At 37.8% G+C, this 17431-nt stretch overlaps 1 protein-coding gene across 1 annotated transcript in view; it reads right to left on the minus strand.

Moving 5' to 3' along the window:
* The window catches only part of rptor (regulatory associated protein of MTOR, complex 1), a 323903-nt gene that overhangs the window by 276091 nt on the left and 30381 nt on the right, over positions 1-17431 (minus strand). Inside the window, exon 4 of the mRNA XM_041784862.1 lies at positions 14641-14723. Coding sequence (XP_041640796.1) covers positions 14641-14723 — 83 coding nt within the window. The remainder of the gene's footprint in view (positions 1-14640; positions 14724-17431) is intronic.

Raw genomic sequence — 17431 nt, forward strand, 5'->3', positions numbered from 1 at the left:
TGCAGAGTCTATCCTGTATTGTATGATGTGTTGTATGCTATCTATAATGTATGGTTGCTTGTTTTACCCTTGAATTCCTTCACTTAAGTACAATAAAATTGTAATTTCACACTAGACAGAACTTCACTCTGTAAAAAAGAAATACATTTCAATAAAAAAAATGAACTAACTAATCCGCAACGCGATCTTAGTCTGTGAGAAAGTTCATCTATGCCAACCAGCTGCACTGTGGGAGAGAGTGGGACATCCCTGTTAATAAAATCACAGACAAGTTGTGATTTGGTCGAGGGAGCTGTGCAACCTTGTTAGAAAGTCTGTAGTTGTTTAAAGCATCTGTTATTGAGTTAAAAGTATAAGAGAAGGAAAAATCTCTGTTTTTAGAATTTCACCACCATTAGTGTGACTTTCGTGGGCTGATGTAGCAGAACAGGCCTTAATTTGTGGTTGAGTTTTTAAAGCATAATGTTTGCAAAATGTAGATATATGAGCTGAGGGTGATGATGCATGTTCAACAATCGCCTTAGTTCAGAAAATGATGCTCTTCTAAAGGGTCTTAAAGTGTTTATTTTAAGGAACTATACTTTAACCATGATCAATGAACCACACAACTGATTCACTCTTATGAGCTCACTCTGAGCCCCCGCCTCCAGCTTTATAAAGCACATACAGCACTACTAAAAACAATAACCATTCTGCAAGGCCATAATCTGGACTCAATCTCCACCCAACTATCAGCACAAAATGGTTTGTGGTCTCTAAGCTGTCGTTTAGTGAGATATTTACAAGGTGATCAGCAGCAGTGAGAAAACTGATCAATATGCTCTCTCTGTGTCTCCCAGGAGGACGGACTGGCTGTGACCTGTAGCCTTTCTCATGAGCACACTGCTTACATTCCTGCAGGCCGTGGAAACTAATTCCTCAAAGAGAGGACAATAAATTATCTATCTTTATTGACGTATTGGAGAGACGTCCATAAGTCTTCCAGCGTGCTAATGGTTTTCTCTGCAGCTCCTGTTGGACTGGCTGCTCAAAGAGACACGAGGGGAGATCATTAAGATTGTTTCTGCAACATGTTATTCACTCTGCAGCTTCCCGCGCACACTGATCGTAAAATGAGCTCAAATTGGATTCAACTGATTTGGTAGCAGTGCAGAGTCCTCTAAGGGAATAACGGAGCTGTTGGAGAGCTGATGGTTAATGAAATGTGAGAGCAGCCAGAAAAGGATCAATTTATTTTTACTGAATCAACCAAGAATTCCATTAAAAGTGTGAAATTGATCTGGGAAAACTTAACAATCTCTTTCATGTTACAAATTCTTTAACCTCACGAGTGTGCGCAATTCACTCCTTATTTTAGATCTCTATCTTAGTCAGCATATGAGTCGTGACCACACCATTTTTACTAGACAGCTACACAACAGCAGCAAAGACACAAGCTGTTACTCTCACATGGTTGGGTTTGTTTTATGATCTTCATATGTTTCCACCTCTAAAAGACCTTCATGATTATTGATTTCTTCTCTTCCAAAACAGTCATGGGAAACTCCTGTTATTTTGCAACAGCTGCACCTCAAGATAACAACATATTACACTTAATATATCAGCAACTCCATAAAAGTTGGGACACTGTGCATAATGTGAATAAAAACAAAACACAGTGATCAGCATATCCTATTCAACCTATATTCAATCAAATACAGCACAAGACAAGATATGCAATGTTCAAAATGATAAACTTTGATGTTTGTTGTTTTTTACACACATTTTTGTGTTTGATGTTTGCAACACGTTCCAAAAAAGTTGGGACAGATGCATACTTACCACTATGTTACATTATCTTTCCCTCTGACTACTGTGTAAGTGTCTGAGAACTGCAGACCTCATTGGTGGAAGTACTGAAAGTGGAATTCTTTCCCATCCCTCCTCGATGTTCATCTTAAGTTTCTCAACAGTGCAGGGTTTTCTTCTTACTGCTTTATGTGCTTCCTAATGCACCATGTAATGAACTTTTAATGGCACAGGTCAGACTGCATGAAAGCCAACTTTGTACCAACACTATTGTGAAGCCATGCTGTTGTAACTCATGCAGAGTGTGGTTTGGTAATGTCTGAAATAAGCAGGGATGTCCCTGATACAGACATCATCTGGATGTTGTCCCTAAATCTGTATGTACCTCATAGCATTCATGGTTTGGAATGGGGATCGTTCATTTTTATTGATACTGATACCCTTATCAATACTCCTCATGGTCAGAGTCCTTATCGATACCACTTTCAATACTTGAAAAAAATTAGGGCACTTATTTAAACTACAAGTGGTCTTAGCTGAGTAGTGCCTGAGTTAAAAAGCTATGATTCAGTCTGTCACATCTGTTTATATCCCTCAAATACAAACACATTCTTCATATTCACAACTATTTTTTTATTCAACTTTTTCATCAAAAACTAAATTTTCCCATGTTTATGTTACATTTCCATATCATATCATATTCATATCAATCGTTTACGATTCATAGGGTTACAATTCTTAATTGATTATTGATGCATTTTGATGCACTCGTGTTTTTTTACATTTCTTTTGTTCTCACTGTCTCATAATAATAAAAACATTACATTTGTGTTTATAAAAAAGAGATAAATTAAATTCCCACTGTCCTCTAATGGGAGATGTGTAGAAACTGGAATTTTACAATTTAACTTTTATTTTTCTCCTACCTCTATTACGGACCTGGGTTTTGATCCCCATCCCTATTCATGAATCATGGTGCCTTCCCAGATGCTTACTTTTGAACTCTGCATTAACAACAAACTGGGTGGTCCTTTTCTGCTTTAGCCCAGAGGACTCAACGGTCAATATTCTATTATTATTATTTTAATATTTTTCCATCCAGCATGCAACTTGCAAAAGCCTTATTTAGATTTTTTTCTCACCCCAAGCATTACTAGAGCAGTTTGGAGGCAGTGCCCAGTCTAACTGTTGACAAATCAGCTCTCTCATAAACTCCTCACATCATTACTGAGCTACGAACAAAAACGTTACATCTTTAACTGCGTGACAAAATGCTAAATTACTCTGGTTAAAGTGTGCATCATTACAGTTCCAACTGAAGTCCTCTACTGGAAGTTATTCAGCGCTGTGATTTTTGTTTCACGGGTGATAAGAGAAAGCTTTAAGTGTTTGGCTGCAGCTCCCTGATTCATAATGCAGAGACAGTTGGCTGGATGGACAGCAGGGTTGTGCAGGCTGCAGTAAGGCAGGAGAGCAAAATAAAGAGAGAAATATTTGACAGCACAAAGATTTACAGAGAAAGACACTGACCAATGACAAGAGCTGGGTTTAAACATGTTTGGCAGCTGCAACATGTTCAGCAACTATGGCGTGTCTTTTGACAACCCAAGCATGCTGCTTTTCATCTCAACAACTAGCGAACATCCGGCAGGTCAAAAGGGGACAATATCAAACTAAATTCCCCAAACATAAAGCAGAGGATAGAGAGGGAAAGAGAGCATAAAGGGTGACATGAAGAGAGAAAATGAAGGAGAACAAGTGAAGCTTGAAAGAGAATGTGGAAGCATATCTAGACCAGAAACTCAAAGAGAAACTGCAGCTAAGATAACTTTCTTTTTCTTCTCTTTATGAAACAAAGCTGTGCTAGGTTGGGTCCAGTCTGGGCTGGGAAAAGAAATGTTTAATAAAAGAACAGAAAACACACTGTCTTTGGGTGGTGCTGCACAATAGAGCTGTTGAGGAAATTACCCACTCTTAATATATCTACAACAAAAGGAAGTGAGCAACCTTTAAGAACGGAAATGTTAAAAAAGAACGCTGTCACCACAAATTTCAAATGCAACCAGATGCAGAATATGCAGAAAATAGAGCCAAAATCCATGAATCAATGAGAAACTGGAGACAGTAGCCACCCAGACATATTTACATATCATTTATATTATCCAAATCTAACGTCATTATACTCTATGCATGACAGAGATGCATCTGCCAGTAAATTCCTTCAGTAAGTGCACTTGTAATCTATTATTAGCTTCCTAAGCCATCATTCAAATATTTTTCTACAGATTCCTGCTGCCATGTTTTCTCCTGTACTCTTCAACTCATAATAAGATTTCAGACACAAAGCTCATCTGCTATGACTATGGAATATCCAGGGAAGCATTTCAAAAGGCCAGCGATGTTTTATGAGCATCTTAAAACTGCATGCAGTAGCAACTAGTGAGAAGGGGTGTGGTTGTCCATTCACGTATACTGATACAACAATTAATTTATTAATGATACAATCAGACTGATAGAAAGTCAAAACATCTACAGTCCCCTTTAAGTTACACTTTTATTTTGATTTTTGAGTATTATTCTTTATCGCCTTATGAGATTGTTTCTCAGACATAAACCCCTCTCCTCTCATTACGGCTGAAGTAGCAAGAATGGTGTCTGAAACAGGCTCTGTGGATCCTACTGCCAGCTCAAAATAATGAATAAGAGAAATATACATACTTGTTTTTTACCCAAAAATGAGGTAAAAACTAAACCATCACCTCTGTAGCTGCTATATACGTCTGCATCTCTATATCTGACTAACTGAACAATATCAAATGGAAATAGAAAAACAAAGTAGGAGGTTTTTTTGGTATTTTCCCTGATTTTTGGTGTCAGTGTCACCTCTTTACATGCTTCATTTGTTAATTTTGTTTTTGCTGTCCAACATTATCCTGCTGTCTATTCTTCTTTTATCCTGCTGTCAGCTTCTTCTTCAGCCAAATGACTTCCATTAACATCAGCCATGTCATAAGCGAATGTGAGGGTCCATTAATCAGAAAATGGTGAGTAAAACTGGAAGGAAAATCTGTAGAACACTGTACTTTTCTATTTATTGATATTTACCACCAGCAATGTAATGCAACTGTGTTACAAGAGTGAGGAAGATGATATATATCTCTTATTTGTGTTTTGTGACATCCAATTTATCCATTGATTATTGATGTTCAAAAGAATATTTGACTTCAGTAAACAGTATCTATGACTTAAAATTCTAATGTCATGGTGTTACTGAGGATCACAAATCTCCTTCTTGAGCTCAAAAAGAAAGGAAAAAGCATGAGTAGAAATAAAACAGACCAAGAAAGAACATGTATGAAAATGAAGAACTACAGTAAGAATGGACATTTGAGACAGATATTTTTTAGCTGTGGAGCAGAAAGAAAGGATGAAAGTGTGTTTTTAGATGTAGAGTTGGTTGAGAAAGTGAGTGGGCAGCAGCTAAGTCCATATTTGCCTTCCTCTCTCTTTGTTTTGTGGCCAGGAGGGTTACTGTAAGAGTACAGAAGCAAACTGAGAAACTGATTCGTGACAGCGGGCTGGCACAGTTAAAATCTCCAGGCAGCTCCGCTCGTACAAACACACTACACTCTTACATATCAACACCACCTGCAACACGTGGGACAAGCAACAAACAGGCTTTTTCAGGGTCCTCTGAGGTCTCATGTTTACTTACTCTACTCATCCAAAATTAAACTTTTTGCAAGATTTCTCATCAAGGTGACAAAGCTGCTGCGTAATTGATTTTGTTGTCAAAAGTTTATGTAAGTTGTGTTGGCGAATCCTCAGGCTGAACAGCTTTCTCACCCTCCCACTCCTCCTCCTCCTGCTCCTGCTCTCCTACCACCATTCGCTGCTGACCTTCAGGGTCACCCGGCCCGAGCCTACATTCCTTTGGCTGTGCTCTCCAGGGACATCTCTTCCTCCGCCTCCTCTTATCTCACATTCCTGCACTATTTACCAAACAGATACACGTGGCTTTTATTTTACCTTCTCATCGTGAGATGGTTTTGGCGGGAACTCGAGGTTCTATAATTCCTAAAATACCTAATGATCCTCCATACAGTCAATTCATGTATTTCTATACGTGGTATGAACTAAACTGGGCTTACCTTGGTTTTGGTACTAGCCACTTTGTTTCCATTGCAGTGTCTAACTTGATAGTAAATCCTCAACATATGAGGTCATCATAGGCTGGAGATGGACTTGCTTTTAACTATGCAGATGCATCACAGCTGCCACATGTCCCCTGTTATCACTGCGGTACGTTATGCAGTACACACAACCACTGAAAGTATTAGGACAAATTAGTAAAGCAACTCCAGAAAATTCCACATCTTTACGATGCCTTCTCGTCACCTCACAGAAACATGAATGCCAGATGAGTCGACACCACTGTAAATAAGATAGGTGTTACAGTTCAAAATGTGACCTTGCAAAGTGGTGAATTTCAGTCCAGTGTGACTGTGGCTGTTTGTACTAGTTTAGTTTTTCATTGTCTATATCTGAAGAGGAGATTTTGACATGCTGATAAAAACAAAGGGTCATTGTGAAGACTCTTTCTGTTTTTATAAGCTGCTGTAATGACATTTATGGATGCAGTCAACTGAAAGTCACCAGGTATCATGGTATCTAATCAAATTAACCAGAGCCCTGTGTGGGACACTTGTCTTAATCCCACTTCTGCTGGATTTCTGACCATTTCCGTCCGCTGCTGCAGTGCATGCCATTCACTCCCACCTGCAGTCAACAGGTTTGTCCAATCCCGCCTGCTTCCCATATAGATTCTGACAATCCATGTTAAATACATTCAGAATAAAATTAATTAATGTTTAATTAAAGGCAATTTTAATATGTTCACTTAAGCACCACCCTGATTAAGTTTCTTCTTAAGAAACCTTAAGAAACAACCACATGCCTGTCATGTGTAACAGTGCCACACATGGATAAAAAAAAAAAAAAAAAAGAAACAGGTGAGAGTCTCAGACTGATTTAACTCCTGGTTGTGGCTCAGATGTTTTCTAGTTCTGTTATTCACTGTTATGAGCTCATAGAAAAAGCAACGCATTCAACTCAGATGCAGTGTTAATATCGTCGACTAAAACTGTGACTAAAAATGTTCATCGACAGCCTTTTTTTTCCCATGACAAAAACTAAACTAACTATCTGTGATGACTAAAACTGACAAAAAGTCAGTTTAGTTTTTTTTCAAGATGACTAAAACTAGACTCAAATGTACTGTAGTTTTCATCAGACATTCAAAATCCATGATATTTCTCCACTGTGGGTAAATCTGTCAAAAAACAATGCAGCTGCAGCTATTCTGCCTCTCAGCTGTAGAAAGCAGGGACCCCAGGTTTACCAGAGTGCAGAGAACACACTACAATGATTTGATACCAGATTTAGGCAAGAAAATAAATGCTTGGACTAAAAGGAAAGACTAAAATGTGAGGACATTTTTATGGACTAAAACTAGACTAAACTGTTTTGAGACACACAGCCAGAAGCACTGCCAATTATAGTAGTAAGATACACCTGGAGAGTTACATCCATGAGGGGAGTAAATGCTGTAGAAACAAAGTGCAGAAAGGACTGATCTGATCAGTAGTCATCAGTCTTTCCCCCTCTGCTCTGCAGTCAGATGGATGAATCTGGGATGCCAGGAGAACATTACCTGCCTGACTGCATTGTGCCAACTGTGAGGTTTGGTGGAGGAGGAATAATGGTGTGGGGCTGTTTTTCAGGGTCTAGACCAGGGGTCTTATCTCTGGTGAAGGCCAATCTTAAGGCTTCAACATACAAAGACATTTTGGACAATGCTACGCTTACAACTTTGTGGCAACAATTTTTGAAAGGCCCTTTATCTATTCCAACATGACTGTGCTCCAGTGCACAAAGCAAGGACTATAAAGACATGGTTTGGTGAGTTCGGTGTGAAGAACTTGACTGATCCGCACAGAGCCCTGACCTCAACCCCACTGAGCACCTTTGGGATGAACTGGATAAGAGATTGCAAGTCAGGCCTTCTTCTCGAACATCAATCCCTAACCTTATAAATGTTCTACAGAATAAATGGGGACAAATTCTCACAAAAACATGTAAAAATCTTGTGGTAAGCCTCCCAAGCTCTTATTGTTGCAAAAATTCCAACTCCATTTTACAGTACATATATCTGAATACAATGTCATTATAGTCCTTATTGGTGTATTGGTCAGGTGTCTACATAATTCTGTCCATACTGTGTATATTTACAAGTTAGCAAAGTCAAAGCAAAAGTCAAAGTGAAACATCAAGAGTATCTACAGCCAAAGCAAGGCTATCATAGCATCCAACACAACAATAACTAGCTTAAAGTAAGCCTCGTTCTCCATCTGTAGATTTTTGTCACAGCAAAAGACTGAAAGTTTCGTTCCAGAGATGGCTGCAAGCCAGTAGAAAAGGTACTACTGAAAAGTACAGGAATTTTTTGGGAGGCCATACAGTGGTACAAAGCTGATGACAAGAGGGGATTGATGTTGGACATCCCACACATGACCCTCCTAGTGGCTCTGAACACTCAGTGGTCAACAGTGCCTTGATGTCAAATTCAAGTATCCACTGAGCTCGCTTGGCATCTCAACAAAGGTGATACTTAGAGTACCAGGCACTAGCTATGAGCCCTGATCCCTGAAAAGAAAGAGAAAATGTATAAAGAGAGGAGGCAAAATGTGTCTCATGGTAGACGCTGCCAGCCAGCGTGGTCAGAATGAGATTTTAAATCTAATCATTGTCTCAAGATGCTCCTGTGAGGAGTTCTAAGATGATAATGAAACTAATAATTAACACTGGTGCCTCCATATTAAATACAAAAGCAAATTAGGCTATCATTTCAATGTACTTATTGCTGATACCTTTCACCCCTGTTTAGTAAGCTGTTACATTTCAAATATAACAGGATGAGATTTGCACTAAAAAGCCTACACAAGAATAGGAAGAGATCGGCAAGGGAGAAATTGTAGCACTTTGTCCAGAGGTGAATTACTGGCCAAGTTCCAGCTGTCAGTGCATGCTTGACATAATTCAGATGCAAGCTCTCACCAAGTATCAGCTACCCTTACATTAATTGGTGCCAATTTGGTGGAGAAAACAATGCTTTGTGGCTTTATTTTGATGTTAGGATGGATATATTGCAAACACAGTTAAACCAAGACGGATGCACAGTGAAATGAAATGTTGAAATCAGAAATCAGAGTTTATTTAAACTGTAGTGTAGTTTTGGTGTCTTTTTGATTAAAAGGTATTTGGTGTTGTATTTAACAGTTTTGATCCATTCAGTCTTAGGCCCCATCCACATGGAGACGTATTCAGGAGTATACACTAAAGTTTTTTATCGTACCGGCGTTTCATCCACACGGAAACAGTGTTATGGGAGACCGTAAACACTACTTTTTGAAACCGGGTCCCAGAGTGAACAAATCTGTAAACGCTGACCGTTTCATCTCCGTGTGGACAGCCAACCGCATCTTTCTTGGAATGATCACGTCACACATAGCACAGCCCACTTAAGTCAGCCAAAACATGGCGGATAACAGGGTTGTGTTTTTTCTGCAGAAGCTACTGAGCTTATTATGGCTTTTACAGCAAAATCTGATACTCCTTTACTACCACCAAGACCAGCATACACCAGATGTTCTCAAATCCACCATGGAGAACAACCAGAAGTGCAACCAGGAGAAAGATTTGGGCAGTTTGCTGTAATCTTTCTCTCTTTTGGTGCATTTCCGTGGTAGCTTTAGTGCCACTTACAGGCTTGGCATATATACTAGCGGCTGGCATATATATTCAACTGCTTTAACCCTTTCATCCCTAGGCCCTAATTTAATGTTCAAGCTTGAAAATGACATGCCCAAATACAACTGAGTACTTCTCTGCAACCACAAAGTCTACATGAAAAAGCTTGGCATTAATGTAAAGATAACTCTACAGGTTTCAGCAGACGTGTAAAATTCCCGTAGAAGTGGACTTTGAGACTGCCTTTTATAGGTTTTTCTCAGAGGAGAGCTAGCCCCAGATATGGGGTCTCTAGGGTTGAGAGGGTTAAGTGGTTGTGTGCTTATGCAAACATTTCCTGAAACAATCCCGTGTTTATGGAAAACTTTTTCAAAACAAAATGGAAATATATCATTTTCATCTCCCTGTTGACAAAGCCTAAGTCCAAGTCCATAAAGAGCAACTGATCTAAGCTCTGTCTATGGCACTTTCAAATCTGGGAGGTGGAGTTTTCCCATCATGCCTTTAAGCAGAGTGTTAAGATGTGTTTAAACCTGTTTTTTATGGGTTTAGGTGTATTGGTATGTGGTTTGCTCAACTTTCTGGTGGATTGTCGTTTTTGATGGTTTTTTTTTTACTTCTGCACCATGAGTGAAGATATCCACAGAGTTAGCCCCTTTCCGCCTGCGGCAAAGGACGGTTTCCAGTAAAATCTGCAATGCTGACTCTAATCAAAGGGCAGTTCCAGGCTCTGCATTTGTTTCTATGCTCTGTGCCAGGACACACCTGATTCTGCCATAATTTGCTGCGGTAAGGCCAATTCTTCATTATCGGATTTTTTTGTTTTATAAATCAGTGCTACTTTTTTTTAAAGATGCCAACTATGACCATTCAGTATTTAATTATTGTATACATACAGTCGTTTTTCAGTCCCTGGGAAATGGAAATATATGTTTTTAGCCCAACACAGCAAACTATTGAACACAAGGCTGCATACTTACACAGTTCAATTTACACCCACAGTGAAAGGAAATAACACACTGTTGTGTTTACACAAAATTAAATGTATAAAAACGTGTTAAATATCAATGTTACAAGACAGTTAGAATATTAATATTTTCAAAATGTGAATTTAACTCAGAGCCAGAGAGAATTATCTAAACTCAAAAAAATGAATTTAGAGTTGAATTATCACTGAGGTTTTTGCTGTGTAGGAAATAGAACAGACAGATAACTTAGTCTGCACACTTTATCTTTGGGTATTTATTGTACTTTATATCATTATGACAAAATTAAACAATTCAATAGCAAACTGCAGTCTTCTCTCATTTCTCTCTCATCATCAGACTAATCTTTGAAAACTGCAGCCAATCGAAAGACAATATCTGAATTTGACATTCAGATGAAGGCAAACAGGGACGGGATGTGACAAAAGACTTTCCAGGTAATGTGAAGAAAGAATTAAGAAATTACAGACTTCAACACTGCTTTGCTTCCATAGAAGTTGCATTCATACAAATTTAGAAAAAGGTTCCCCTTTTTATCCTTGCACCATCCCTTTAGCATGCAACGTGAGTGAAATCAAGCATAGTCCAATGCTGCAGGACCTATGGGTGCACTCTTGACCTCTCTAAAGTACTAAATGCTGCATGCTCCTTGTGGATTCCCATGCTGTGACTTTTACCTTTTTGGAGGAACTTCAGTAAAGTGGGTTTGTTTTGTTTGCTGTTTTTGACAGTAATGTCTGTCACCCTTTTAGCTGCAGAAATGAAGTTTTTTTTTTAATTTGTGAAATGCAGTGGGACCAGATTAGGTTATTGAGAATGAAGGAGCAGACAAGTTCAGACTTCGACAGACTATGGACTCTTCTTGACTCTGCAGTGCTCAAGGACGGAAAAAAGTAAAAAAGAGGTTTAGAGCGATACAAACAACAACAAACTCCCTCTTAACATCAGATCCACTGGGTTGCCTAGAAACAAAACTGCATGCTTTCTATCTTTTTTGATGTGTTTTTTAAGCTGTAGGTGCTGTCGAGTAATGTTGAAAATACATCTTCATGAGTGATGCTTTATTATGCTGTTAAAGTGGCAGGTTATTTAATTTATAAAGCTTAATGTAGCTTCTTGCACCTGCCATGCTGCAGTGAGGGTTGGCTCTCCTCTAAAAGCTGTGGTGATTGGAGTAAATGATGAAAGATTATAATATGTGCACACACACAAACACACAGGGACTTAAATACAGTAGTGACAGCTGAATTTACAGCAACTCATGCGTTAAAAAATGACTCATGGTCAGGAGGCTGTGGGTGTTCTGTTGTTTAAAAGGATGTTCAATAAAGCTGACACAACAGGATATCTAAAATTAACCCACTCACAATTTTACACACTCAATTGATGCTTAGCATAAACACAGAAAATTATGAGCTTCAGCGTTACCATGACAGCTGCAGGAAGGGCATTTTAGTGCTAAAAAAAGGTTTAGAAAATCAATTTAAGGCCAGAATAAAAAGTTTATAAATTTAACCCCAATGACACGGATATTTCCTTTAAATACCTAAAAAAAATCAAAGACTGTAAATTAACTTCAAAAAGCATTGATTTATTGTGCTAAACAAACACGAACATGTCTATTTTTTGTTAATATTCTTTCGTAAAATTCCTTATCAGCAAAAAAAAGGAAATTGTAAAGCATAAGAACCCAAAAAGCCCTGAAAAAAAGAGAAAACAACTCAGTTCTTTGTCTGGCTTAAACCGTTTTCTATTACAATTCTTGCAAGCTAAAAATAATGGAATAAAGTCGCAAATTCATGTTTACTGCTGTTGAGTTTGCTCAATTTCCTATTTTTAATCGAACAGATGGGGCTCCTGCAAAGTGAGAATTCAGGGTTTTTTGCCACTTTTTTAAGTGTTGCTAGTTGTAATAGACATCTCGATCTACCCACTGTCACAGATGTAACAAAAAAAAGTTTGTATGAAACAGCAAAAACTAATTTTATTTCCCGATCAAGGTCTGAAATCCACTTAAACATAAAAAAAAGCTGTATTTGTATGTAATTTTGCCTTTAAAGTCCCTGAAGGGTGAAAGTCAAACTTTGTGTCTTAACACTACATGTGTTGGAATAAACATGTGAACACACTGAGATCTAGATCTGTGTGTGACTGAACTTCTGATTTAGACAGTTAGAAGGTTACTCCCTTCTTTCCTGGCTTGGTTTCATTTGAGCAGGGCAAATATCTGAGCCCATGACATCACTGGTGTTGATGGGTAATGCTACTATGATATAAAATCACAGAAAAGTTCATCCCACTACATTCTGTTTGCTGATGTCTTCATTGAAAGTTCAAAGCCAGCTACATGCTGTGTTTTTGTTCAGTGTGAGGAAAATTTCCCAGATCTATCAGCCACAGTGGCCTAAGGGTTGATAAAAGCATCAAAAAAGAGAGATATTTTTGGTCTCTCTGCTCTGGCACAAAGGCATGGATCTGTGGTCTGAGAAGAAGCTTTTTACTTTTGAGAGGATCTTTTTTCTCGTTAGTGGGTGTGGCTTAAGCTCATTCAATAGTCACACCACCCTAGAGCAGATTTTACTGCCTCATTTTTCATGATATTGAAGCTAGATTTTATAAACTTGGAGATGTTTTTTCATGACTGAAATATTGCCTGGTGGTTAATAATGCAGTGGCCTACCATACATCAGACAAACAAACATTTTTTTATCACTTTAAAGGGACTTTATGACACACTGTAAGTAGGCCTGGGAAATTCATCGCAAATTAAATTAAATCACAATATGGCCTGCAGCATTTTACTAAGCGCAGATAGTTCAATATTTTTTTTAACCTAAAATATGTCAAAATACCAATTTGATACAAACTTTTTGCAGCAGAAATTTCGTGCTCGCTTTCGTGCATATACTGTATCTCAATGAAGAGAGATATGAAGATGAGATCCTGCAACCAGTGGTAATCTCATATCTGTACAGTCTGGAACCAAACGCTCTCCTCTAACATGACAACGCTCGCCCTGACAGAGCAGAGTTTATCAGGGACTACCTCCTCAATATGGGAGTGGAGAGGATGGAATCATCTGACTTCAACCCTAACGAACATTTGAACTTTTGTGGGATCAGTTTGGGCGTGCTGTTCGCATCCCTTATGTGATTAATCTCTGTTAAACAGTGAAATTCAGTGATTAATCCTGAATTTGAAATTTCAGAATTTGTACTCATAACCTTTAATTAAGTCAAAAACATGGGAACATGAAAATGTAACAAAAATTGATGGAAGATTTTATATGTATCTTCAGGCTCTTCAGAGTCAATAATGGGCACATAAAACAAACGGGCTTGTCCTGATAACAGATTTCTAAACTTTGAAATTCTAATCAAAATCAGTCGATGCTGATACCTGTTCTGATACTACTGCAACAAAAATAGGAGTTCCAGGCAAAAAATATTGGGACATTTCTGGCTTTAATGATTTAAAATGGCAAGATTAAGTTCTCTGTCTGAACTGCAAACATTTGTTCAGAATAATCTGGTATGTGTGCAGGAGTTTTCCTGTAGTTTTTGATGGATGCATTCCTTTCTTAAACACAATCAAAATAACCGTGTGCAAGTTCACACAGTCAGATGAAAGTTGTCTTTGTTATATTAAATAGATACATATATCCCCCTAAGTGACAAAAAATGATTGAAATCAAAAGCAGGCACTGTTAAAGACCTTCCTGACACAGTACTGAGAAAGAAAACCAACTTGGGCGAGGTTTACAGACTTGGCAAACACCAAAGGGAACTTCAGACTATCTGAACAGTCTGCCAGAAATCTTTGAAATGAATTACATCCTTGAAAAAAACTCAAGTATGACTCAATGGATGCCAGATTCAATAAGCAACAATTTGATATCACCAAGGTCAAGTCTTTGTGTGATTCATTTTAAATCAGCTCTTTTATAGAAAGCATTTATATTGATTGAACAATGTACAATAGTGTGAGCGTTGTCAATGTGTCATTATAAGAACAAGTAATGAAAAAGAAGGCGGCTGGTTCTCATGAACTGACTCACTCTTGGTTGCCAGTTTTCATATTGCTTCTGCAAGTTGGCTCCGATGGTCTCCAGGGCTTTCTGAGGGCTCATCGACAGAGGATCTGACAGGAAAACAAAGTGGAAAATCACAACAGTCATGCACATAGCACACAATAATCACTGCAATCACAAAACACACAGAGCAGACAAACACAATTAGATTAGCACTACCATTAAATGACAATTTGATAGGCTCGTTTCATAACATTAAACAAACCTTTAGGAAAAAAAACCTTCCATTTCATGAATGCACAACAAGTTGGAGCTTATGATTTCAGGATCAGAGAAATACTTAAAGCAGGGTTGGAAAAATAGCAGCGGCCTCTAGGGTTGAAATATTGATGAGAGTAAATCGATATTGCGTGAAGAATAGCAGAATATAGATTGAGGACGGATCCAATTGCACTCAGCAGGCAGAGAAAAATTTATTGGCAGGTTTGTGGGAGACACTGATATGCTTTATACTGAAATCAAACCACTTCCCTTATGATGAACGAGGACAGGAAAATGACAAAAATAAATTCATCTGATGGGCAGATTTATAACCTCTCAATATCAGGAGAGGAAAATAATACTTATTAGTTATTTTAAACAAGTATAAAAGACAAAATAATCACTTCTTTTTAAGAAGGAACTTGAATCTCTGGATGAAACAAACTACCATGGCATCCTCTGATGAGCTTCTCATTATAGAAGATTTTACTGCAACAGTGGGGCCTGAAACCAAAAGCTTCTGCCTGATGGGCATGCAACACTATTTCACTATTTCCTGTAGCCTAAGATTGTATAAAGCTAGCATTGATATTATTTTGAGAGTTATACAAAGTGTGCTCATCATTTAAATTAGAGATTACAGTTTATTTGAAATAAGATAGTATCACATGTTTACAAAATATTACAAGGATAATCAAAGGATAATCTTTTAGGTATCAAGAGCAATGGGAACTAGAGATGAACACCATCATTTTGGATAAGGACTAACAAATAATCCTCATGAAGAGAATTCAAGTGAAGAGGGTTTATTCTAAGTTCCTAAAAAGCAGAATCAGGTATTTCTATCTAAACAGGTGTTATAATAACGCTGATGTAAACAGGTGAAGACTGAGAAATATAAGTGACTGAATATTTAGACTGTTAGAATGTTTTTCACCACTGTCAGAGCTAGGTTTGTTGGGCAGGGCTAAATGTTGGTCTCAGTGATGACTTGGGCCCCAGCAGCTTATCCTGCCCCCATTACAATACTACAGTATTAAGAGCGCTTTATCTTCACATGGTCTGATGGTTAGCTTGCAAATAATGTCTTCATGCCACGGTTGGAGATCAGTTGCCAGCCAAATGCAATATTTTTGTTTATATCCAATGAATTTGCCCAAACTACTGACCATGACCACAGTGCTCAGTCATGTCATGGGAGCAAGCTATGTGCTGGAGTTGGTCCAGAATGAAAAATAAAAAAGGAGCTGGCTGTGGCTGTCTCTCTCCTCTACTCATTACTAGCATTGCTAAGCTAAGGTTCACTATATGGGATGATAGAGACAATCTCTTTTGCCACAATACAATTCACCACAATAAAAGTCCCCACATACATATCTGTGACCTCATAACACTAAACACAAATATTTATACCCATAAAAGGAATAATATTAAAAAGAATAATAATTAAACAAAAGTTAAACAAAATAAATAAACTAAAATTAAAATTGAATTCACTAAATAAATAAATAAATATATATATATACTAACATAATTTTAAAAAACTAAATAAAGCAAGCTAGACCCTGGTAGTTTTTGGTTGCTGTGAAATATTTTTTTTTCCTTGTGTAAAGTAAAATAATGTTAGCATCCAAAAAAACTAGAATATTTAGAAAAGCTATGTTAAAACCCCCTTGCTCTGTTTAACATTACTGTGTAAATTCTTTTTAACTGAAATATTAAAAGTGGCGCTTATAATTTCATCCTCATCGGTATATTCAGTACACTTTTACTATTAATCACCTAATATTTCCTTCTGGTTTTTACTTAACTGCTACTGGTTGTAAGGGATGTGAAGATTATAGAATGTACTGTGTCCATTGGGCTTTTTGATGTAAATGACAAATTTGATTTGAATTGAAATGAATAAAAATTGTAAAACTGTACGCCATCTCCTGATAACAATCATCCAGGTTAGTTTATGCTCAGTGCTGAATAAAAAAGTCCCGCCCCAATTCTCTACATGGAAACTGCACAAATATTTAAGGTCACTTAGATTGGTGGACTGCCTCAGACATGACCTTGTGCTGTTATTAAACACTTGATACTTTTGTGTGATCCAATCTGTAGAGCTGAAAACAGAAGCTTAAAAAAAATGTATAAAACTTGGTTCTGTGAAAAAAAAATCTGTTGCATTTCTGGCCTTCAACTGTGCATTTACTCCTTCATATTTCTAGATTCTGTCTGGATCACAAGGTGGCAGCTGTACGATACAAAATGCCCTTCAATGCAGCCAAGGGAGTTTCAAAAAAGTTTTAGAGACCTGAGTTCTAACTTCAATGAGCTTTACCCAAACTCCTAAGAGTGAGAAAGTCTCAGGGGACTTCAACAATGGTTTTCAGGTTCCCATTCAATGAAGATGGTTCTTTTGTTTTTGTTCTGTGTCAAGCTGAGCGGTTCTGGAGGGGACAGACTGCTTTGTCCTTAGATGACAAAAGCCTTGTAAACGGAGCTCCCATGAGGAAAACACAGCTTGTCCCTAAATGCTGCAGTAAAAACTCAACTTTTAATAGAAAGT

The sequence above is a fragment of the Cheilinus undulatus genome, linkage group 4 (genome assembly GCF_018320785.1).
Source record: "Cheilinus undulatus linkage group 4, ASM1832078v1, whole genome shotgun sequence".
Taxonomy (NCBI): Eukaryota; Metazoa; Chordata; class Actinopteri; order Labriformes; family Labridae; genus Cheilinus; species Cheilinus undulatus.